The 24,852-nt window shown below is 39.1% G+C and overlaps 1 protein-coding gene across 3 annotated transcripts; it reads left to right on the top strand.

Moving 5' to 3' along the window:
• Window positions 1-2,544: 2,544 nt before the first annotated feature.
• Window positions 2,545-18,631, top strand: LOC113514909 (zinc finger protein 1). Of its 3 annotated transcripts, none has more exons than XM_026899004.3 (4): window positions 2,545-2,698; window positions 12,078-12,268; window positions 12,593-14,675; window positions 15,124-18,631. In XM_026899004.3, exons 1-4 carry the CDS (start codon window positions 2,602-2,604, stop codon window positions 15,315-15,317), a joined length of 2,565 nt encoding a protein of 854 aa, XP_026754805.1. In that variant the 5' UTR covers window positions 2,545-2,601; the 3' UTR covers window positions 15,318-18,631. The 3 variants fall into 3 exon arrangements, with proteins under 3 accessions (XP_026754805.1, XP_026754804.1, XP_026754803.1); XM_026899003.3 differs by having other exon boundaries at window positions 2,564-3,042; window positions 12,078-12,250; XM_026899002.3 differs by having other exon boundaries at window positions 2,564-3,042.
• The last annotated feature ends 6,221 nt before the right edge of the window (window positions 18,632-24,852 follow it).

Raw genomic sequence — 24,852 nt, 5'->3', positions numbered from 1 at the left:
TGCTTGGATACCTCTGTCCCATTCGTGTTCCTACCGTGAAGCAGTTGTGTTAGCATGGCTGTGTTTCGGTTTGAAGGGTGGGATATGGCAGTGAATTTACTGGGTACGGAGCAATAACATCTGAGTCCTCAGGAATGGCAACGCATAGGGAGTATCATAGGCGAAACAGTATACTCTGTTATGTCCATGGTACTTCTCATGTGTATAGGCGACGGTTACCACTTTCCATCAGGTGGGCCGTCAGCTTGTTTGCCATTCTAAGTTGTATAAAAAAAAATAACAATCTTTTTGTCCGCTACTTTATACGCGTGGATTTCATGATTAGGTAAAATAATGAACCCACTAACTAACGAAACTAATTGACTACATGTAAATGACGTATGAAGACAAAACGTACACTAGTTTTTAAATTTATTTACTGGAGCAAACAACGAGACATCCACTATGATTACAATGTTTATCTCATGCAAATAGTTCAAGCATGTAGTTGGCTTAATTACTGGTTTTGTTTTTTGTTTTTAGTGGGTGATAATGGAATGGTAACCCCGCCTGCGCTATCGGTATACACTGGCACGGCAATTGTTCACAATGGTTTCCAGGGGGAACCACGTGGAGGTCGACCTAATAAGGCATATTGCTAGCAATATGCTAGCAATATGCGGCGGCGGCGGGCGGCGGGCGCCGCGGGCCGCGAAGCGGGGAGCGGGCGCGCAGGGCGGGGCGAGAGACCTAATAGGGCATATTGCTAGCAATGGGGCTGTCAAACTCTATTGCTAACAATCCCTTTCCCCCCACTTAATTACTGATTAGCATAGCATGTATTAATTTTTCAGAAGGAAAGGAATAATTTATTTTATTTAACCTACATATCATAAGAAGGTATAGGTATTTGTGCATAAATATATCTATAGGTAAGCTTGAACATATGATTATTTACTTCATATTAAAAATGAATATTTATATATATATATATTTTATTTTATTTGACGTTCATGAATTTGCCGCCAGCACACCTGCAATGCCGCTGATGTTGCGGGTGATCATGGGCGGCGGTAGTCACTTACCATCAGGTGAGCCGCATGCTCGTTTGCCCCCTGTGTTGTAAAAAAAAAAAATGAATATTTAATTTGGTGTTGTACTATTGTCGCGATGCCTTAACAAACATAGACAGACACAAGGACAGACAGACACATTTTCTAAAAATCATTGTTTTAGCTTCAACTGTTCTCATTATAACTCGTCATATTATTTTTTCTTAAATATCTCCCACATACAGACAATATCTAGGTACAGTTTTATTATATTAAAAAAAAAGCAACTTAATAATTGAATTTCTTTTTTATACAACTTAGAATGGCAAACAAGCTGACGGCCCACCTGATGGAAAGTGGTAACCGTCGCCTATAGACATGAGCAGTACCATGGACGTAACAGAGTATACTGTTTCGCCCACGATACTCCCCGTATTTTATTCACAATGCAGTATAATTAATCATCGAGACTATTATCTTATTACTATTAGATAACTATGCCTAATCAGATTCTGCGCCACCTCTGGCTACGCTACCGCCGACAATCTCAGCACAAACAACATAAAAAGTTATTTTTCTAAGAAAACAAAGGGGATTATAACGATTGTATTATAATTACATAGACTATGTACATAGATAAGGTACAATACGAGGAACAATAAATTTTCATAGTTAGAAAAAATAGAATTAGATTTTTTATCAATTATTGATAAAATAATAGTAATTGTCTTTTTATTCATTATTATGATAATGTTATAGCACTTGTATGAAAAACAGTAGCAGTGTAAAATTGATATTTCATAATAATTGAAAGACTTTTGTTGAATACAACTGCAGCTGTAGTAATCTGTTGCCAACGGCGCGACTCCTAACGCCATCTTGTGACCGAAAGCGGAACTAAACATGTAAATACCGGACGAACTCGCTAAGAACTTATTAAACTGTTCTAAAGTATATTAATACTCGTATTGAATAAGTTAAATAGTATATTATAATAAAAATAATGTAATCGTGTAGTAATGTGACGTAAAAACAAATTATCGATAACCTTATCAAACATCAACACGATGACCTATATATCGTAGGCAGTGCGTACAACGTAACTTTATTTTCATGATCTTCAGTAAAGTAGAGACGTGTACTTAGCTTTGATCGCGAAACAGTATCATCAAATCCACGTAACTGTCGATTGAAAATATAAATAATGCAGCTCATATTTAAGAGAAACAATTGCATTACAAGATTGTTTAGTGAAAGGTGGTTATTGTGTATGATTATTTAGTGAATGTACCGATACGCACTCGGCAGTCGGCTCTACTAATTAAGTATAGGTGGGGGGTGGTCGAGTCGGCGGCCACGGCGGCCACGGCGGCCACGGCGGCGGGCAGTGGGCCGCGAGCGGGCGGCGGGCAGCGGGCGGCGGGCGGCGGCGGCGGCGGCGGCGGCGGCGGCGGGCGGCGGGAGGCTGGCGGCGCGGGGAGCGGGCGCGCAGGGCGGGGCGAGAGGCGGGCCGGACTCATTCCGCCGCGCGCCGCGCCGAAACGAGCACGTCAGTCCGCGCGCGCGGGCCATGGTCGCGAGAACCGATGAGAGCATGTTCGGGTGCTATGGTGACAGCTACTCGTACCGCCTGTGGAGCCTGGCCAACGTGTGGGGCGCCTGCCGATGTGAGTAGCGCACCGACACGGCCCTCGGAGCACGTGTCCCTGCACCGTCGAAGCTAGGACTTTTACCGCTGACGTCAGCGGAGGCTGTGAAATCTCGGTGAAGTACGATACGACGTAGATGCGATACCGGCGCGCGAAGTGCTAACCGCGGTAGATAGCCCGTGATCGTGCCCGCGCACAGTGTGCTCGCGGTGTGCAACAGACGTGTAGCTCGATGAAAGTGCACAGCTCGCTTATGGGAGTTGGCGGTTGGTACGAAAGCTTGGCGGCCGGTTGGCTTGCGGACATGAGGAGTAAGCAAGTGCCCACCTCCACCACCTCGGCCAGGCGGCTCGCGGCCTTGAGTAAGCTTCCTTTCTTTTGTTTTTATTTGCATTTTATCATTATCATATGTATTTCTATGTCCCTTATCTATTTCAATTTTTTTTATCATTTTATCGAAATAAATTTAAATTGTGTTCGTCGAAAGTCATAACAATAAAGTTTGTGCCGCTCCCCGAATAAAATTGTGAAGTCGCGAGTGAAAAGTGGCGAGATCTTGAAAGTTCGAACTTTTGTAAACGAAACGAACATAACATGTTCAGGTGAAAGTGAAAATAAGATCACGTGAGCGGCATTAAAAATAAAACTCGAACACGTCTTCATTAGAAATAACCTCGGCGGTAATCTCCCCTCGTCTCCCCCGAGATATAATTCATCCACTTGAGAATCGGGAACAGGTACGCGTAGACTTGAAAGAAAGTTTCGTTTGTCGAGGGGAACCCGCTCGCTCGCCGTCTTAAACCGTAAATGATTATGTTGTTTTAATTCATTTGCTTTTTCTTCCTTATTCTTTTTTATTTCCTTTCTGTGAGTGCCGCCTGTCTGGAGTGGATAAAATAATAGGGCCGTTTGATGCGCGCGGAATTTCGGACGATCACAGTGCGTTGTTTTAGACGAGAGAGTTCGTGGAACGCGGATGAATAAATTAATACAAAGTCATTTTATCAGTGTTAGCGGTCGACAGTCGGACAGAGAGATAGTAGTTTCAGTAATAATTAGTGTTAAAAATTAACGATAACGTTACATTAGAAATTCCTAATTACACCAAAATGTCTTACTTATCAATTTGCATGTACTAGACAGTCATCGTAATAAGTTTACAACATTTAACAAAGGGTGGTGTAACGAGGTGATTTTTAACATACAAAAATCTACGAGTATACTACGTGAAAATAAGAGAAAACAACTGCAGGTATTCTTGTCCAAAATTCTACAAACAATCACGAGTTTCATTATTATTTCAAAATTATATTATATTTGTTAAGGTATTAATTGCAATTTATTATTTAAAAGTTATAAACGATAACGTTATCAACAATACGGACGTACACAGAATTATCTACAATAATGGAATATCATGATATTCATTTAATATTACAACCTATATATTGGATATATATTTAATTGAACACAACAAATAAAACTTCAATTAGTAAGCAAACCAACATTTTTGTAACTAAGATTTAGTAAACACTTTTTACTTGTAAATACTTGCTTATTAGATAGGTACTTAAGATAGATATTTTCCAATCAATTACATAAACAACGGCCTATAAAGTCTCTACTTACGGAAACGACACATTTGACAAGCTAAATACCAACTAATTACTTGTTTACATAGACGAAATTAACGCTAGGTAGTGCAAACACGACTTGGGCTTGTAGCGCATTAATATATTTGTTCAAATGTTATTAAATAATTACCAGTATCCTAATTATATATGTACCTTTAAACAGCTATTTAATGTTCGAGTCGCGACTCATTCATTGAGTCACTAACGCTTTCATTGAATATACACGTCTATATCTGGAGTGCAGTTAAGCAGTACAGTAAAACACTTTACACATTCACAAGTTACTTATATTCGGTGAAGTTTTTTTTTTTTTTTAATTGTGTGTAATTTTATAAATTTATAAGATTTAAAAATTTACCAATGGAAGGAACGAAGGAACTTACGCCGACTAATGCAGGTATGCGATTTATTGTAATACATTAACACTTGATCTGGTTAAAGAAATCGAAGAAGTAAATAATGATGGTGAATAAAATAAGCAATAAAAAGAATATAGGTATTCCTACTGTTAGATAGATAGATATTCTTTATTGTTTCCTCCAAAAGATTACAATAGTAAACTTATTATAAATATAAACAATTACTGTTAGTGTAAGAAAACGAAATATGTTAGATTATTTATCATTGTTTAATTACTACGAATACCCACGCTATGTAGGTAATAGAATTTAATTTTTTTTTTTTATTAATATGTTTTAAATACAATTCAATCAATTATTGTATTAAGTAATCCTAAAATATTACGAAGGAAAATGTTCGATTTCCATAGTGATCTGGCATTTATTTATTTACAAATAAGTATATATATATATATATATATATATATATATATATATATATATATATATATATATATGTTTTTTTATGGGTGAAAATGATATGGTAACCCCGCCTGCGCTAACGGTATACGCTGGCGGAGCACCAATAAGTGAAGAGTAATAGATGAGAATGAAAACAGGCCAGTTAGCCCATCATGAATTCATCAGGAATTAACCATGATAGTATCCAGGGTGGACCGCGAGGAGGTCGACCTGGTTGGGTATATTTCTAGCAATGGGATTCTCAGTCTCCATTACTAACAATCCCTTTTCCCCCTATATATATGTATTATACTTATGAAGTACAAAACGCGGTCTTATCGCTAAAGCGATCTCTTCCAATCTTTTATTTTATTATATACTTATTAACTGTATGTATTAAAGGATTATAAACAAAAATATTTAGATACCTACATAGGTATTCTCATTTATTTATAGGGATTTAATTTCTGTGTCATCGGATACAAGCATTACTCATTATTACCAACAGAGAATCTACGGATGACTTGGACATTGATTCTCCGCGGACAGGCGCCTGCCGTTACAGCGCCAATGTTGTAAACGATAGGTATTGCACTTTAAAGGGATAATTTTATTTCTAAAAGCGAGTTTATGTCAAAGAGTTCATAGTTTTTTTTTTTTTTTTTAATGAATTTATACCCCCGCCTGCACTAATAGTATACGCTGGCGGGGCACCAGTGAGGGATGATAAATGAGAATGAAAATGCATGTCAGTTAGCCCCTTGTAATGAATACGCCTGGAATTCCGTACGATGATTTCCAAGGGGACCCGCGTGGAGGTAGATATGACAGGGTATATTGCTAGCAATGGGACTGGTTGTTCGTATTACTAACAATCCCTTCCCCCCAGAGTTAATAGTTGCAGTCGACATACCTATATCTATACTTATAATAAATCTGTAGAGAGGTCAATTCTGTACATGAAATATATTTCCAAAATAACTATCAGGGTGTGATTAGTGATCGATACTGATGACAAAAATGCAATCAGTAAAATTTTTGTCTATCTGTCTGTATGTTCGTTATAGAAACAAAAACTATTCGACGGATTTTAACGAAGCTTGGTACAATTATTCTTCATACTCCTGGGCAGGTTATAGTATACTTTTCATCACGCTACGATCAATAGGAGCAGAGCAGTGAAGGGAAATGTTGGGAAAACGGGAGAAGTTACTCCATTTTTAAGCTTTCGTCGCGTGTGCAGCCTTAATGGCCACTTTTTAAAATGTAAAAATGTCCACCCGTGCGACGCCGGGACGAGCCGCTAGTATGTAATACAAGCCTTACTATAAAATTCGATAGAGTACGTATTAAGCACCCAATATTAAGAAATTAAACCAATTGTGTACTTTATTATAATGAATAAATAATAAAATGTAATCATACATATTTCGTGCTAGATAGGTATTTACAATAGACATAGGTACGTAATAAGATATTGTCGAAATATGTAAAATACTATGTTCTTAAACTAAAGCAACAGAAATACAGAAATATCCAATGAAATAGATAGGTATTCATATATTGAAAACAGGCGAAAGAATATACTAAATAACATTAATTTATATAAGCTTTTTTTTTTTTGATGGATGATAATGAAATGGTAACCCCGCCTGCGCTATCGGTATACACTGGCGGGGCACCAGTGAGGGTTGATAGGTGAGGATGAAAAGGCAGGTCAGCCCATCGTGACGAATTCAATGATAAATTAGTCACAATAGTTTCCGGGGGCAACCTTGTGGAGGTCGACCTGATAGGGTCAATATTGATAACGGTGGGGACTAACCTGCCTATTACTAACAATCCCTTCCCCTCTATATAGGTATATAATTTGCAATACGAATAAATTACTTAAAACGGAAATTATATAATTAATTAATTAACACGTTTTATACAGCAAGTAATGCTTAATAATGTGATGGGTTCAGTTATATATATATTGTATAATAAATTATCTGACTGTGTAACTGCTGCATGCAGTCTAAATTCATTTAAACAGAAACTGAAAGACTGGCTCGTCGAGTAGGGCTTCTATAGTGTTGAGGAATTCTTAAAATATAAATAATCTCCAATGCTGGATTTTATTAATGTAATAATAATTAGCAGTCACGTGATTATTGTTGTTATAAATTAATATAACTTTTAAACATTATTATTATTATATTAGGAAACGCTACGCTCTCGAAATTAGAATACAATATGACAAGCTTGCAATGGGAATGACGTAATTAATTGAAACTTGTAGTTTTGTAAATTATGAATTAATGATCCGTATCTGTAATATAAATGTGCAAGGATAGATAAAAATTAAAAAAAACATAGATACTTAAACAGCCGAATATATTTTTCGATGAAAAGTTTCTACACGGACGGACCATACTTATCCTAAATTAACACATGAAACCTTGTACCTTAATTTACGCAGATACTACAGCGATACATTCAGTGATAAAATAAATCACACAACAATAAAATTGAACAAATAACCTGCGGTGAAACGGTTTAATAATTCACTCGTCACGCCACTGCAATCTACTCGCGCGGCTCACGATGGAAAACAATTGAACACGTCGCCCGAGTCGCGGCAGGCGGAGTTTTTCCTTTCCAAGAAGAGGCTAGCTCCGTGCAACAGTGAGTGAGCTCGGCGCGGCCCCGCAGCCGCGGACAGGTGTGGCCTATCACGCGCGCTTGTGTGCAATCGACAATCGTACTCTTATCTGTGGCGGTGTGGTAGGTGCTCGTGTACGGGTGCGATAATTTGTTATTTATTGTAACAACGCAATAGGAACCGCGTCGCGCTCGTGTGCGTGAGCTTTTTATCAGCGGTTAACGGACGCACTCTGGCCGGTGCCCGACTGGCCGTGCACAGATTACTGTAGCGTCGACACTATTGTCGTGTGTAGGTGTACGTCCGTTTTACCTATTAGGTACCAGATGAGCATGCTATTGTGATTACAATAGGTAGGTAACTTAACTCTAAATACTTTTGTAAATACTAAATTACGTAGAAACACCCTTACCATTTCACTACATAAATTGCGAGTTCCATAACACCTCTACTTATTTTTACGTCTGTTAATGATATAAATGTCAAAATAATAACATTTACATAATATATAATAACAGAGTATAAACAATAGTGTGTAAATAAAAACTTCCCTAAGCCTGTATTAAAGATAGCTACCACTAACGCCATCTAACGGGGAGCGGCGGCACTAAATTTTACCAATAGCGTTTCTCTAATTTTTAAAGCAATAATATTCTGTGACTAGATAAATGTAAATTTATAAAATAATAAGTTTCACACATGTGGCAATTTTTTTATACAAATATAAATAAATAGGTACGTTCATGAGTACAAACAACTCTTCACAAGACAGAACTACGAGTGAATACTTATTGACTATTATAATTTAACTAATAGAGTCCATTAGCAGGTAGTCATAACACTTGACATGCGCAATTTTTTTAGGCTTTCCATATCACTACATGTACTGTAAAACAAATTCGCTGTCGCTGTCTGTCCGTCCCTATGTATGCTTAAATCTTTAAAACTACGCAACGGATTTTGAAGCAGTTTCTTTTAATAGGTAGAGGGATTCAAGAGGAAGGTTTATATGTATAATATTTGTATAATACATGCATAATATAGTAGAGGAACATTGATAAATTTAAAGGTTTCTAATGGGCTGGCCGGTCGGCGCTATTTAGTATCAGCATTGCACCCGTGCGAAGCCGGGATGGGTCGGTAGTCTATAAATAAAATGTGATTAGAAAAAATAGTCCATTCATAAATTGAATGCGTGCGTTAAGGGGTCTACGTTTTTATCTTAAAGTAATAAAAACAAAAATAGGTTAAAAGGGCGGCAGCACATCTGCAATACCTCTGGTATTACAGGTGATCATGGGCGGCGATAGTCACTTACCATGAGGTGAACCGCTCGCTCGCATGCTCGTTTGCCCTCCGTGTTATTAAAAAAAGGTAACAAATATTTCTAGGTTTGCAATAGAGGCTTTATTCGATACATAATACAACATTACCTAAATATAATACATAAACATTCACCCACTCGTTTTGTTAAAAACAATGTATATAGGTACTTATGTATACCTGTAACCCCTAATTATACGGGAAATTGGAATCAAAATATTATGTACTTAGTACTTAATATAGGTGTATAGGTATTTTATTTTTTTACCAACATTCAAATCCATTTAATCTTTGATACACGATAAATAACAAATATCCAATCGTCATGACAAGCTTTTATACTTATTACTGAATTTATAAGTTTGTATTGCTCGTTTTAACTCATAAAATGTCAAAAAGGCAACTCGATAATAATATTAATACAATTTTATTTATGAATAAATGATAATATAATCGTCGTTAAACATAAGATTAAAGCCTGTTATATATGCCATGAATAGATAAATTTTATACTTTAAAATAAGCATTGCTCATCCCTGTAACAATAAAAGGACACAAAATATATTAATTTATTAAAGTAAGTTGGTATGTAAATATACATATTTTTTTTTACATACTAATTCTATCCGGAGTTTGTCCACGTAATAGGTGAATGGAATATGTACTTTGATTAACTAAAACACAGAGTAGCCTATGTACTTCTCTGTGTAATATATATACTACGACTTGGTCCATTTGATAAGAAGTTACCACTTTATAGTTTTCTTTACATATTAAATGTTCCTTTAGCACATCGCATAAGTATATTTAATTAAGTAGAATTTTTTAGTTGTATTATTATGTATAATAATGCAATGGTACCAATTAGGCGGGTATATAAACGCATATTTTTATATACTAAAGTTTTAATGGGTGTAATTTTTAAATAAAGTATGTAATTCATTCATGTTTATTATCTACTAAAAAAAAATCGTGTTACTTTAGAGATACCAACATAATGCGCATAATAAATATTCGACACATAGCGCCATCTATTGCTGGGTAGCATGAAACTTAGGTAGAGTTAAATTTAATCATAGGCATTTTTATACTTGGTAACTTCAAGAAAAAATTAAGTAGATTTCTTAATAAAAATAATGTGACTACTTCGTAACCGTAATTTCAAATATGGTAGGTAATCGTCTATTGTCATTGTGACTGTAATTTTCCTCTTTTCTCTAATTGTTCCTATGTATACCTACTATCACTAATTTTCTAGTAATTATTAAATACTTACTGGCCTTATTATTTTTAATTGATAGTTAATTTTCGTATTGGCCATTTGTTTGAACCCACGACCTTTGGAGTCTTATGGTTCTAGGTTATAATTAAATAGGTAGTTATATTTTTTTTTACAGCAATATCTAGGACATTGGCTGTTGATAAAAATATTAGTATACCGAATACACACTAAAGTTTTTATTTAAAAGATGGTATGTTATGGTGACCCCGCCTGGACTAATGCTTTACCACCAGTACCAGAGAACGATAATATATGAAAATGAAATAAGATCTATTAGTTGGACAGCGTGACGAATTCACTAGGAATTAATCACTTTGGTTTTCAGAGCTCCCGATTGAAGAACAATAAATACTTTATTTCCGACGACATATTTTCTAAAATCCAATATCGATGTCCGGCTATGTTCGACCAAAATATGTGCACGGACGTGCAACAGAGGCTGCGTTGGACGCGACGACAGACAGCCTACTCACATACTCCCATCGACATATATACGAAATTTCAAAAGGAAAAACAAAATTGATAATAAAATGAAGAACAGTCTTTCGGTTCTTTTATAGCACCGTTTGTGATGAGCCAAAGTGAAGCTCGGTCTACCCGTCCCGATTTCGGTACGAACTTGTTTCATAGCTCGCACGTAATGTAGGTCCGTAACTCGGCAATGTTGGTAGCACTGGTGGCTCACGGCCGCACTAATTAATACGTCGCACCGTTGTTTTGCTCTTTATTATATTTGATTTACGGCGAGCGCCCGCCACGGGCACGTTAAAAAACGATATTACGCGCGAAAACGGACCGTATTACGCAAATAACCGGACTCGTGAATTGAATTGTTGCCGCCGCGCGGCGCACGCCGCCGTGTTTGTTTTTATAACGCGAGCGCGCCCGTAAAGGTGTCCGCGAACATTTTAATCGTTTTCGATGACTTCAATTGTTAATTGTGTTATATCCAATTGGCATTTAATGATACGTGCCCGAGCAGCAGCAGCAGCTGGAATTACAAATTTCGCATTATTTATTGCAGTGTTATTAAAAACAAGTGCAGGTGGTGCGTTTCACAGCATCGAACAGTTTCGAATTAAAATTTAGTAGACACTTACGTTGCATGATGTATACAAGGTACAATATTATGTAGTTACTTTGTAGGTTGCTACATCAAGTCATTATTTGCATGGCTGTCTTTTGGTTTGAAGGGTGGGATATGGCGTGAATTTACAGGGTAGAGGTATAGAGGAATAACACCTGAGTCCTCAGGAATGGCAACACATGGGGGGTATCATAGGCGAAACAGTATACTCTGTTATGTCCATGGTACTGCTCATGTCTATAGGCGACGGTTACCACTTTCCATCAGGTGGGCCGTCAACTTGTTTGCGATTCTAAGTTGTATAAAGAAAATATCTGAAAGAGAAAGGATAAGCAAGCTGAAGTGGCAATGGGCTAGTCACATAACTCAGTGAACCGACAAAAAGAGAAGAAAGGTTCTTGAATAGCGACCCCGTTCGGACAAACGTAGTGTAAGATGACAGAAAAGGAAAGGGTGGCGTACTCTATGCCGAGCCACACGGTGACCAGTTAACCTGGCGTTAATTAGGATAATTACTAAGAGAACTGCGTACCTGTTACTTACACACGTCCTCCTTGAGGACACCATCTGTATTGATACTTACCTAATGTTTATCTACATGAGATGTATTTCTGATTATTGCAGTCCGTCCGCTGGCCGGCGGCGGGTCGGAGGGCAAGCCATCTGAGGAGGAGGAGGAGCGGGGCGGGTCCCCGCTGGGCCCCGGCGGGCCCTTCACGTGCAGCCAGTGCCGCGGCGCGTACCCCACGCGCGAGCAGCTCGAGCGACACGAGACCCTGCACTCGCCCAACACACAGGTGGATACACTCAAATATGTCAGTGCACCTTGTAATAATAACATGCCCATACCTCTATACTGATATTTGATGACAAACAAGTGAACTGCATATAAACATCCATACAGAAGTTCTTTTAGAAGTCACACACTTATGTTTCCATGTACGTTCATGATTGGACTTCAAAATATCAATGTATCAACATATATTCAATTAGCTTCAATAATAAAAATGTAATATATGAACAAACAGACAGTCTGTAATGTAAAGTAAATTAGAAAGATTTATTAAACTCCATTCCGGAAATTACTTATAAGTATCAATAACATTTAAATTATTAATCGTATTGTGTTCTCTCAACAGTCGTGCAAGATATGCCACAAGAGCTTCGCGAACGTATACCGACTGCAGCGGCATATGATCAGTCACGACGAGAGCGCCACGCTGCGGAAATTCAAATGCAACGACTGCGACAAGGCGTTTAAGTTCAAACATCATCTGAAGGAACACCTGCGGATACATAGCGGCGAGAAACCCTTCGAATGCGCCAACTGTGGTAAAAAATTCTCCCATTCGGGCTCCTATTCGAGCCATATGACCTCCAAGAAATGTCTCGTCATGAATCTAAAAATGGGACGAATCAAACCAAACAACCCAGCCCTCAACCCAGAAAGAAGTCCTTCGAGAAAGCGAGCTAATGCCATGGTCGCATCTCAACTTAACAACAACATACAACCAAACGGGAGCTCGTTTTTGCCTATTTTACCTAAGTATAACGAGGCAGCAGCCGCTTTCTTCGCTTCTATGTCGTCACAAGAGAATAACTTCCATCGGGCGCCGCTCGGCCAACCTGGCATCAACCCTTTCTACATGCCACCTGGGATGCCTTTGAGTCCTGCTAGTGGAATTACACCTTATAGTTTTCCTACTTCTCTTAGTCAACTTTTCGAACAATTGGCATCATCTCAGTATCAACAAAGGAAGATAGAGATGGAGAACCCAATTAGCCCAAAGCACGTGAACACTCCCGTAGATCCAGAAGATATGATCGAAGAAGTCACAGAAGAAGACGACAAACGCTCAGAAGGGAGTGCAGAACTCGTAATGGACATCGAGGATGATGAAGCTTTATCTATAAAGAAGGAGCAAGAAGACCGAGAGAATGAATTAAGATCACCCTCCCGTAATTTCAATTCCGTCCCTTTAAATAACAACGGCCATCAAGTTAATAATAATAATTCTGGCTTTAACACGATATTAGACTCTGTTAATGCATCAGTGACCAAACATTTCTTTAGGGCAAACATAGAAAAGCTTTCCCCTGTGTCCGGAAATATATGCCCTAGTATAGAATCGCCACCGACACCTCACATAATTGTTAAGGAAGAGCCCGAAGATAACCATAGGTGTATGAAATGTAACGAAACATTCAGTAATAAAAGTGACTTACTGGACCACGAGAAAGTAGTATGTGGAGGTTTATTTAGAAAACACGAAGGTTTGGCAGCTCAAGTAGCCGAAACGGTAGCATTGAACAGATTAGAAGCAGAAGCTCGTGCCTCTATACAAAGCGGAGTGAGTGCAAGTGAAGACGAAGATTTTATAAGAGAAGATCGCGATGATAAAATATCTATACATGATAACGATAGAAAAATAAGAGTCCGTACTGCACTGAGTGAAGAGCAACAAGCAGTCTTGAAAGAACATTACGCAGTAAACCCGAGACCAAACAGAGAAGAATTTAAAAAAATCGCTCAGCAAATTGGACTAGACAACAGAGTAGTACAAGTGTGGTTTCAAAACAATAGAGCTAGAGTGCGGCGGATGACACAAACTTTGGCCATGTCTGACCAGCCACTCGACTTGTCTACTAAGAAGTCGAATCCGTCGGTGACGTCGAGTCCGTCGCCGTCGCCGCCTTGTAGCATTTCTGTTACACATTCCGACACGGAGGAAGCGGTGAACCTCAGTCAAAAATCATCGCGCAGTACGACTCCACACCGTACCAACTATTTGAACACTTATCCACATTCCAATTGCTCCTCTTCTTCTCTCACTGACTTTAGACTATCTCCATCGCCTGGAGAAACTATGAATGCTCAAAAAAGAGAAAGATTATTACTACGTAATATAGCAGTTACACCGATGATGCCTATGGACAAATTTATTCAATATAATGATATGGCAAACGGTCGATCGCCTCTGCTCAATATGCAGATGCCAACTGACATCAGTCGAGCGTCGAGTCCGTCGTACGAGCGGCCGTCCTGGGCAGACGAGTCTCATCCCGCAAACGATTTCGAAGACGATGCGACTGTACTTAAGAAAAGTAAACTGAAGCAGGGTGCTGAATATAAGGAGGGAGAAGGCCAGTTCGTCTGTGATCAGTGCGACAAAACTTTTGTCAAACAAAGTTCCCTCGCACGACACAAATACGAACATTCAGGTATGTGTTATCAGGCTCATTACTTCATTACTTCAAATAAAACTGAAAGGGGAGAAATTTGAAATCCATTTACCAAGATGTTAATACATAATAGGCATTATTATCCCTAATTAGTTATTTGAAGATATCCATGATTACATAGTAATGATTAAATGATAGCTACTCCATTTCTGATATAAGAAAATAGTACAGCAACGCAATAGAGGTGCCGTAAGCGACTCTACACCTACCTATATATCAGCGATGTGCATGATATTGTTTACGTCTATAGACGACAATTTTCCATTGTTTGTATTTCTTAATAATATAAAATAATTAATAGAATACTTTAACCCTGAGAAACAGTTCAAGCACAAATGTATGTAAACACTATATGCCTAGGTACTATAAGTCCTTAAAACCCGGACTTTTTATTTAATAATTTTAATATGTCATTTTTCATCAACAGGACAACGTCCCTATAAATGTTTGGAGTGTCCGAAGGCATTCAAGCATAAACACCACTTGACCGAACACAAGCGGCTGCACACCGGCGAGAAGCCGTTCCAGTGCTGCAAGTGCTTCAAGAAATTCTCCCACTCGGGCTCGTACAGCCAGCACATGAACCACAGATTCGCAATATGCAAGCCTTACAGAGACTAGGCGGCGTGGGACAGTGCCAAGTGGCCATCGTCACCCAACTGCGCATTATCGAAATCACGCATGCAATGCCTGTTTCGTGCCGTAAACTTCACGTTATCAACACAGTCGGTGAATACCTAACACTCGAATGAATGACGGTGACGAGCTCGATCCCAGCCGGCTACTCCTGTTGATAACGGCTTTACCTCATAGAGTGTTGTTAATGAACGAATAAATACGAGCTGCCGCATAATAATACTCATAATAATAAAGTATTCGTTGCCCGGTATTTTCGTTTCCAAGTTAATTAAGGCCATTGCTCAATGCCATTTATTATATGTAAGAGAGAACGTAATTTTGATTCCCTATTTATGATATTTGTATAGTGCCAAATGATACCAAAAACAAGTGCCAATGCCATTATTTTAATATTTAAATTTAATTAAGTTTCGCGTACTCAATCCCAAAGGCCGGTACCTGTAGCATAATACTCATTGCAAATAGATTTTATAGATATTCTTTTTGTATAGTGTCCACGTAATAATTAAGGTGATAAGATCGGCGCCGTTGTGAACTGCAGTTAATTTTTTATTTGCTTCATGAATCGACTGCATGTGCAACAGTCAATGCAAGTTGAGTCTTGTTACGTTTATACTCGTAGTGTACTCGTCACCAAGTGGACTGATTGACAGCAGAGTCCACTGTACATACATACGTTCACTACATTGTCCACCACACCACAGCGTCGACGCGATTCCGTACTTAGTAGGTAGAAAGTATTTAATATCAGGCGCCGCATTGGTTACCATAATAAGTTTAACAATATCAATGCGAGCTGCTATTGCACGTAAGTTTTTTTGTTATCACAAATTAAGAGATTTTACATAAGAAAGCCGTCACAAAATGTATGTAAAGCGTCGCTGTGCAGCATTTACTTTTCCATAGAAGAATGTTCGTACACTATACATATACACAGTTGTTTGCAACGTTGATTTTTACTAACATGACATTGTTCATGCACGCCAAATGCTTCCCATTCTCTATAAGCTTTACTTCTAAAACAGCATCAGTATTTTTTTTTTTTTTTTGTTAATAGATATCTATTTATAATGTAATCGTCGAATTCATGTCATTAATGTCAACAATATTTTCCACGAAACAAGTGTCGCTTAACAAAACATTCAGGCAGGTTCCTGAGGGCGAGACAGAGGTTCCAAGTTTTTAGATTTTCTTTAAATTCTATCATGTGTTGTTGAGACATTTAATATTTGATACGCCAGGCCCCGTCCGCGGGCCTGCACTAAGCTTGTCGTATTCTAATTGTAAGTGTTTAGCTAGTTACAATCTTACTTAAGTTGAAAGCATTCCATATTACTCCTATGGGATCTCGGATGTGTTTAAAACTTTTGCGGTTAGTCCAAAGATTATATTGATATAAGTTGTATATAGTGTAATTGTAAATAGCGTACGGTATTATGTGTAAATATGATTAGATCGTTATAATTATTATGTAACACACAATGCATAGTGTATGAAGCAGTTACACGACGAATATGTGACAATAATGTGCATCTTGTTTACCGAACACTGTAACGATAAGAGGTTCTACTATATATGTATTATATACCTGTGTGTAGTCCTAAAGTTCAATGAGCGTTGTTTATATTTATATCCTTGTAATTTGTCCTTTCTAATGTGCAAATTTATTAATAGAAAATTTTATTCGTCTTTAGGGAGTGCAGTTTAAAATAATTAACCTAGGGGTACCTATTACATGTCCTACAATTAATATGTACTTAATTTGTATTTGTCACTCTAATAGAATATATAACAGCTTTTATATTAAAAAAAAAATACGCCAAATCACCGCTCATAACATATAGGTACCTGCATACTCCATTGTCTATTGGTGGCGGGCGCAGGTTGCCCCCGCCGCACGCTCGTACGTAACACTTCATCAAATTCATTTTTACAGTATATATGTTAGAACACAAAGTTCCTAAGCGAAAATACATTAAGAGATATCTAATTATTTCTATATTTTGTAATTATAAGTAGATAAAATTAATTTTTAAAGGTTTCTAATCAACGAATTACACATAACTTATTGAAAAACAGTATGTACCTATGTGATTTTCATAATAATTATACCATAGTAGAGTCTATGAGCGTGCATTATTTAAGTGCGGTTCACTCAGTACAAGTACATAGCTATGCCTACTTACTAGGCGTAATCTACATAAGAAAACTTATACACTCAGATCTACAGGCATGTAGACTTCATACGGACCATCTAGACAAGTTGCAAACGTATCTAGTTATGTATTGTAGACACGTTTACGTTATTGCACATATGTGATAGCATGGGACAGCACTGTCCGGTCTCTCGTGCCATCGCATGTCTGGGGTAGTGTAAACGTGTCTACAAAGAAACGCTCGCCACTTGTACAGAGAGAGGACTTTAGGTATGAGCATGTATCAAACAGTATTGTGTCTGCGCCCAAATGGCCGGATGCCTAATATTCGGATAATAACCACATCCCCCTCGTCATATAGCTGTACGACAATTTAAATTGGATTAATCGTCCTGTTGGAACTATTAAATATTTTATAATTATTATTTTAATATAAGTGACTTCCAAATGGTCATCGGTGGGCTAGATAAACCAAAGATTACTTACTTTGCGACGTGATGCGGACCACTGTAATATATAAATATCCCATCACATGTACTAGTTAGTTTAGTTGTAATTATGTGCCAAAATATATAATTATTAAGGCTTCAAAGAGTTTTATAACAAAGTGAAATTTTATTTTTTACATAAAATGGCATTATGTACTATGGCAATGTTTAGTTACTTGTGCAATATGCATATTGCGGAAAAGTATTTCTTCCTTTTGTATCGTTTATATTATATGACTATTTATAGTTTTAGCGGTAGCGGTAAGCCAATGTGAATTCCTATTGCCATAATGTGTTTGTTGTATTTTGTGATGTGAGTGCGCCCGCGCGTCCCCCGCCGCGCCGCCGGCCCCGTGTCCCCGGGCCCCCGTGTCCCCGGAACCCCGTGTCCCCGGGCCCCGGTCCCACGGGCGACCCGTGCCCACGGCACGCGGCGCGGCGCGAGGGCGGGCGGGCGGCACTCACCATCCCACGCGAGGTTCACGGACATTTGTTAAAATAAGTAAGTACTCTAGATTGTTAAACTTACCCATAGATTAACATGTGTTAAAATATTGCCTATATAAATTATAGTAATTCATTTTACTTGATATTATTATAATGTATATTGAATTTATGAATATTAAAAATATATATTGACATTTCAATGCAAGTGTCTATTTTATTTATATCTCTTGAAACGTCCTCTTCGACAATTGAAGCTGCCGCTTTTATGTGCAGAGCAGAAAATAGTAGCGATGGAATATTTAGTTGACGACACGTAGTTCCAAATTCAAAGTAAAACAGAACGTGCGTGCTTTATAATTTCACTACTATATCCCACAATCCAACCAACCAGTATTTCCGAACCGATACGACAACATAACCTTCAAGAAAAGAGTCTATCTATCTATCGGGTCTACTTGCCCGCCTTTTGTAATGTAGGCGGGTGAGGTAGGGGTCTCGGGGTAAACCCCTCTACCCCGGCTGCATCTCCGGAGGCAACTACCTCCGGGTCGCTGGGATCTTGAGCCGGCATACACTGGTGGTCTGTGTATGCCGGCGTGGTGTCTTCTTTGTTGCAGTGGCCTCTTCTTCTTTCTTGATTGTATATATATGTATTTTTTTTTTTTCATTTTAATAATATATAGTTTTTTTTAATTATTATTCTCCCCTCTCGCCCGCTCCCAGATATATATAATAGGTGTTAGTAAATAAATAATTTGTTAGTAAGGGTCGACACAAGAAGTGTGTCGGCCCTCCCCCCGCTTGGACGCGGGGGATATAATTACACACTTGGAACGGGCGAGAGGAGGGAATGAGAAAGAAGAAGGGAAATGGGGAAAAAGGGTAGGTGGAGTCGTCGTACTGGTAGACGAGGCAATCGCGATCACTATTCGCCTATGCACAGGAGGTCCCTAGGCGTGGGACGGCCGTCCGGCGGACGCGCATGCAGCGGCGCGAGGCCCCTCAAGTGTTGATGGTGTCCGCCGTCGGCACGGGCGAACATTTTGCTCGCCATGCCGACAACGAACTCCTCCACCGTTGGGACCCCTAAGCCGCGGGCGATAACGTCGTTGCGGACGTATCTGCCCGCTCCCGTGCACAAACGAAGAGCGATGTTCTGCTGGGCCTGCAGCCGGCGCCTAAGCGTCGGAGAGCACAGTGCGTACCAAGCGGGTGCGGCATATGTTAACCGTGAACGGACGTAGGTCTTATAGATAGAGACCCGCGTCCGTAACGGCAACCTGGAAGTAAGCACCGGTCGGAGAAAGGCGCGCGCCGCGCGAGCCTGCGCTATGGCTCGCGTCACCTGCGGCACCATTCTCAACGACCGGTCGATGTCGACCCCTAGGTATCGCACGGTGCTCTCCCACGCGATTTCCTTATTAAGGAGCCTTAAGGGCGGCGGCGGTGCTGTGCGACTGCGGCGGACAAGTAGCGCGACCGTTTTGTCAACATTGACGGCCATGCGCCACTTGTCCAACCACTCCGGCAGCAGGTCCAGTTGCCGCTGCATTTGAGGGGCGGCTCTCGTCTTCCAGTACGACGACGTGAAAAATCCCGTGTCGTCGGCGAACAGAGCGAGCATGACATCCCGTTCCAGGGCCAGTGTAAAGGGCTGGCTGTTCAGGACAGGGATGTCATTCGTGTACAGCGCGTAGAGCGCCGGGGAAATGCAGCTACCTTGTGGAACTCCGGCGGCCACTGGGCGGGTGTCGGAGCGCGCGTCCTCCACCGAAACGAAGAAGCTACGGCCCCTGAGAAACGACGCCACCAGTCGCACATACGCGGGCGGCGTGCTGGTATATTGTAATACTTTATATACTAGGCCGTCGTGCCAAACACGGTCGAATGCCTTTTCGATGTCTAAGAAGACACCGACCACCACTCGACCGTGGTTGTGCTCGGCGGCCAGGTGGTGCAGCACGCGCGCCAGCTGCAGAGTGGTCGAGTGCCCCGACCGAAAGCCGAACTGTTCGCTCCTAGGAGTGAAATGCTCGGCCATCCGTCGGAGCAGCAACCTCTCGAACAGTTTGGCTATGTGCGCCAGTAGCGTGATGGGGCGGTAGCTTCCTGGCAAACGGCGATCTTTGCCTGGTTTGGGGAGGACGATCACTCTACCCAGTTTCCAGGACTCTGGAAAATGGCCTGTGCGGAGGATTCCGTTGAAGAGCCTGGTGAGCACCTTCGCGGCAGCTGCATTAACTCGGCGTTGGAAATTCCATCGGGACCCGGCGCCTTCCTCCTGGGGAGGCGCTCCACGGTCCTCCGCAGCTCAACAGGTGAGATGAATTCGACACCTGCGAGCGGCGGGGACTCGCCCGATAAGAATTCCTCTACGCGCTGTGTCACTCGCTCGTGGTGCTCGACGACAGTAGGATCTGTGGGAACGGCAAGGGGATGGGGCTGGAATTGCCCCTGTAGATGGTTGGCTAGAATGTCTGCCCTGTCCTTGGCTGCGTACCTTCGTGTGCCCGTCGCGTCTAGCAACGGACACACGGGTGGTGGCCGTGTTGACAACTGTCGGCAGAGCCGGTGCAGGTTAGTGTCGTGATCGGTCGCCTGTTCGATCAGATTGTCCCAGGCGGCCCCACCCCACACCCGCACCCCCTCCGACAGTTGTGCAGCCAAGTAGTTGAGATCGCGCTTGACGCGCGGACAACGCGTGCGCGCCCATAGGCGACGAAGATGGCGCTTCTGTGCGAGCATTTCGTATAGGTCGACGGGTAATTTCTCGCGGCGGCGAGACGCGCCCGCCGCTCCCGAGGGGGTATGGGCGACCGTTGCCGCCTTCTTGGCGGCCGTGATGGCCGTGGAGGCGTCCTCGATCGCCTCAGGAGTGGCGAGCTCGCCGCTTAGGGAGTGCTCGTCGAGCTCGCGTAAGAAAAGAGTATATTTCTTTTTAAAAGGCCGGCAGTACACCTGCAATGCCGCTGGTGTTGCGGGTGATCATGGGCGGCGGTAGTTACTTACCATTAAGTGAGCCACATGCTCGTTTGCCCCTATGTTGTAAAAAAAAAAATATATGCAAGTACAACTGGTTAAAGACAAAAAGGACTAGAATAGAGAAAAAAAGTTTCCTTGAAAGAAATAAATTCCATTTAAGTGCCTATAACAAAGTATTTCCCTAAATTCCAACAAAAACGCAAAACAACGGATCTTAGATTATTTATTTACTCTATTGGACATTAAAAAAATAGCAAACTTAATGCCATATGACATTCTCTATCACCTAACCATTAGATAAAGGGGGCGGGGGGGAGGTTGTTAGTAATGCAGACTACCAGTCCCATTGCTAGCAATGTCAGGTCTACCTCCACGTGGTCCCCCTGAAAATAAACGTGCTGAATCCCAGGTGTATTTATCACGATGGGCTAACTGACCGGCCTTATCATTCTTACCTGTAATCCTTCACTGGTGCTCCGCCCACGTTACCGTTAGCGCAGGTGGAGTTGTCATTCCATTATCATCCATTACAAAAAAAAACATAAAAACAAAGCCTTTGAGGGCACCGATGACAAACATACATATATTACACAAAAAATAAAATTACCTATTTAATATATTTTGACAATAATAAATATACATAAATATAACACATTAGCACAATGACAGTGTATTATATAGCTAGTACTGAATTTGTTAATTTAACAGATAATTGAATAATTTTCTTTTGAATGTAAACTTACTCGATGCCATGCGGAGAACCACAGGTATTCTATTCCAGATTAGATATTTTTTTCGCAATTTCAGGTAAAAATTTGTTTGTTCCTGAATTTCGAAGAAATTTAGGTATTTTTTTTTATTTTTGGTAATAAATTTCACACTTATAAACTATATACCTACAGATATATAAGGTACATAATTACAGTAAAATCTGACATAATATATAGCCTCGAACCTCAAAAACGGGTTAACATTTTATCAGCTGATTGTCAAATCCATAAGAATTACAACAAAAACATAAACAATTATAAACTTAAAGAAAAAAGAAATACAAAAATAAACTTATACCCTTAAATGATATAGATAGAATGGCTCCATAGAAATGCTTCCAGAAAAACGTGTCAACTTTTTCAATTTTGCATGATAAATAGTTATGAGTGATTCCTTTATAACTTCTGTATTTAATTTGTCTTATAAATTTTGCATCTTTTTAATCCAAGTGTATTCATTTTATTCATTAAATAATAAGTCAAGACACATTCTATGCGTAAGTATATAGAATACTGATAAAAAAACGAGTAAGCTAATTTGACAATTCGCTAACATAATATAAACTATAATAATATAATCTAATCTTTTACCTAATTAGAAATTATGCCACCAAAATGGTCACACTTAGCCAAGTGTTTAGGCACGTAGTACGGTAGTCTATGGTTTAGGCCAATGTTTCTCAATTTTTTTGTGCCATGCCCAACTTGAACGTTTCTTAAATTTTTATGCTCCCATACATAATTTTTACCGACAAAGTTTACTCGACGACTCTAATCGCTAAACATAACGTCAAACGAAATTATGACTGTCAAATTGTCCCCAGTGCGGCGTGGGTCCCACGTTGGAAACACCGGTTTAGACATAAGTAACGCCTAAACGCTGATTTTCTGTAAAACCAATGGGAGTAGTGATGGCCTTACCGAGTATTCATATAGATCTTAGAACAGATACAGAGTATCTTGACTAAAGTAAGATTAAAGTTTTTGCGCCCTAAAAAGAAGCATAAATTATAAGACTAAAAATATAACTAATAAATAAGTTACTTATAACCAGTAAATATCTTCCATTTTAAGCATAAATATAAATAAAACTATTAAATTTTTTTTAAAGATTTCGCGCTATTTTTATTAATTTATTTGTCTAACTATTACACCATAAACAAAAATATACAATGACAAGTAAATAATTCAAGTGAAATACAGTAACATAAATACAGATTGAAATATACACATAAAGATACAAAAGGCGGTGTTATCGCTAGGGCAATCTCTTACAGACAAACTTTGGTTAAAGGAGAACAGATAGAAGTGGGTCAGTGGCGCAAGAGTGAATTAATATTTTTTCATGCATAAAATTTAATGTTACTGGTATGCAAAAAAAAGCCCTACAAGTGAATTAAAATTCCCGAAACGATGGGGTTAATTTTTTTAGTAAATAATTATTTATTTATTATTTGTATTCTTTCCTTTTTTTTTACATAATATAAATATAATATTTATATAGATACTAGTTGACCCCGTAAATGTTGTTTTACCACTTATTGCGAAATATAAAAATCGCGATTAAAATACAGGGGTTGATCGTAAAACAATGAAAATTTAAAGTTGTATGTATTTTTTAATCCTAAATCATATATAAATAAAAATAAAAAATTTTGTTAAAAAAAAATTTTTTTAGGGGTTGGTCACCCTTATCATTGAGGGGTATAAAAAATAGAAGTTGGCCGATTCTCAGACCTATCAAATATGCACACAAAATTTCATGAAAATCTGTAAAGCCATTTCGGAGGAGTTTGGTAACAAACACTGTGACATGAGAATTTTATATATAAGATTTACATAGAGATATTATTAAGTAGGTATTATGCAAACTTTGTTATTTAACCGATTGCATTCAAAATTGATATCGGACGATCCATAAACTTCAAATATAGATTCGATGTCAGAAGCATTCAAATGGCCGCCATTTTTATTTAATGTGATAAAAGTATTTATTTGGATAAGGATTAACAAAATAGCATAAAGAAGTTAAACTTAAGATAAAATACAATAAAATATTTTTTTTTACATTTTGTCAACTTAATTACGATTAACTCATATTTTCCATACCGATTTTCAACCTTTACTTTAAATTTTTCTGAAAACTAAAATAATGACAATAGCTAAAACTAAACCTTAACAAAATAATACTATAAAAATTAACAATACTCAATTAGAACAAGTAAATACATTTAAATATTTAGGCAGTTTAATCATAAGTGATTCCAGATGTACTCCGGATGTAGTCACGAGAATAGCCATGGTCAGACAAGCTTTCAATACCGAAAAACATCTTTTACAGGCTAAGATAACAAAAGATATTAGAAAGCGGCTTATCAAAACTTATATATGGAGTATAGCTTTGTATGGATGTGAGGAGTGGACATAAACTCAAAAGGAAATGGATAAACTTAGAGCCTTTGAAATGTGGTGCTGGAGAAGGATGGAGAAAATTTGCTGGAGGGATCGAATTACCAATGAGGAGGACCTGCTTAGGGTTAAGAAAAGACAAATTATTAGAACTATTGAGGACAGAAGGGGAAAAATGTTAGGACACAATACGACACGACGAACTTATGAACATTATAATAGAAGGTAAGATAGAAGGAAGGAGGGGAAGAGGGAGACCGAGACA

The sequence above is a fragment of the Galleria mellonella genome, unplaced genomic scaffold (genome assembly GCF_026898425.1).
Source record: "Galleria mellonella isolate WM207_F2 unplaced genomic scaffold, CSIRO_AGI_GalMel_v1 utg574, whole genome shotgun sequence".
NCBI lineage: Eukaryota > Metazoa > Arthropoda > Insecta > Lepidoptera > Pyralidae > Galleria > Galleria mellonella.
Note: the sequence above shows the minus strand (reverse complement) of the source record. Positions and strands in the feature narration are given on the sequence as shown.

Bases quoted from the DNA above. Each gene is read 5' to 3' on its own strand.
- LOC113514909 (XM_026899002.3), top strand. From the start codon at position 2,913: ATGAAAGTGCACAGCTCGCTTATGGGAGTTGGCGGTTGGTACGAAAGC. The intron at 3,043-12,077 runs GTAAGCTTCCTT...TGATTATTGCAG, and splicing joins CAGGCGGCTCGCGGCCTTGA to TCCGTCCGCTGGCCGGCGGC. The intron at 12,269-12,592 runs GTCAGTGCACCT...TTCTCTCAACAG, and splicing joins AGGTGGATACACTCAAATAT to TCGTGCAAGATATGCCACAA.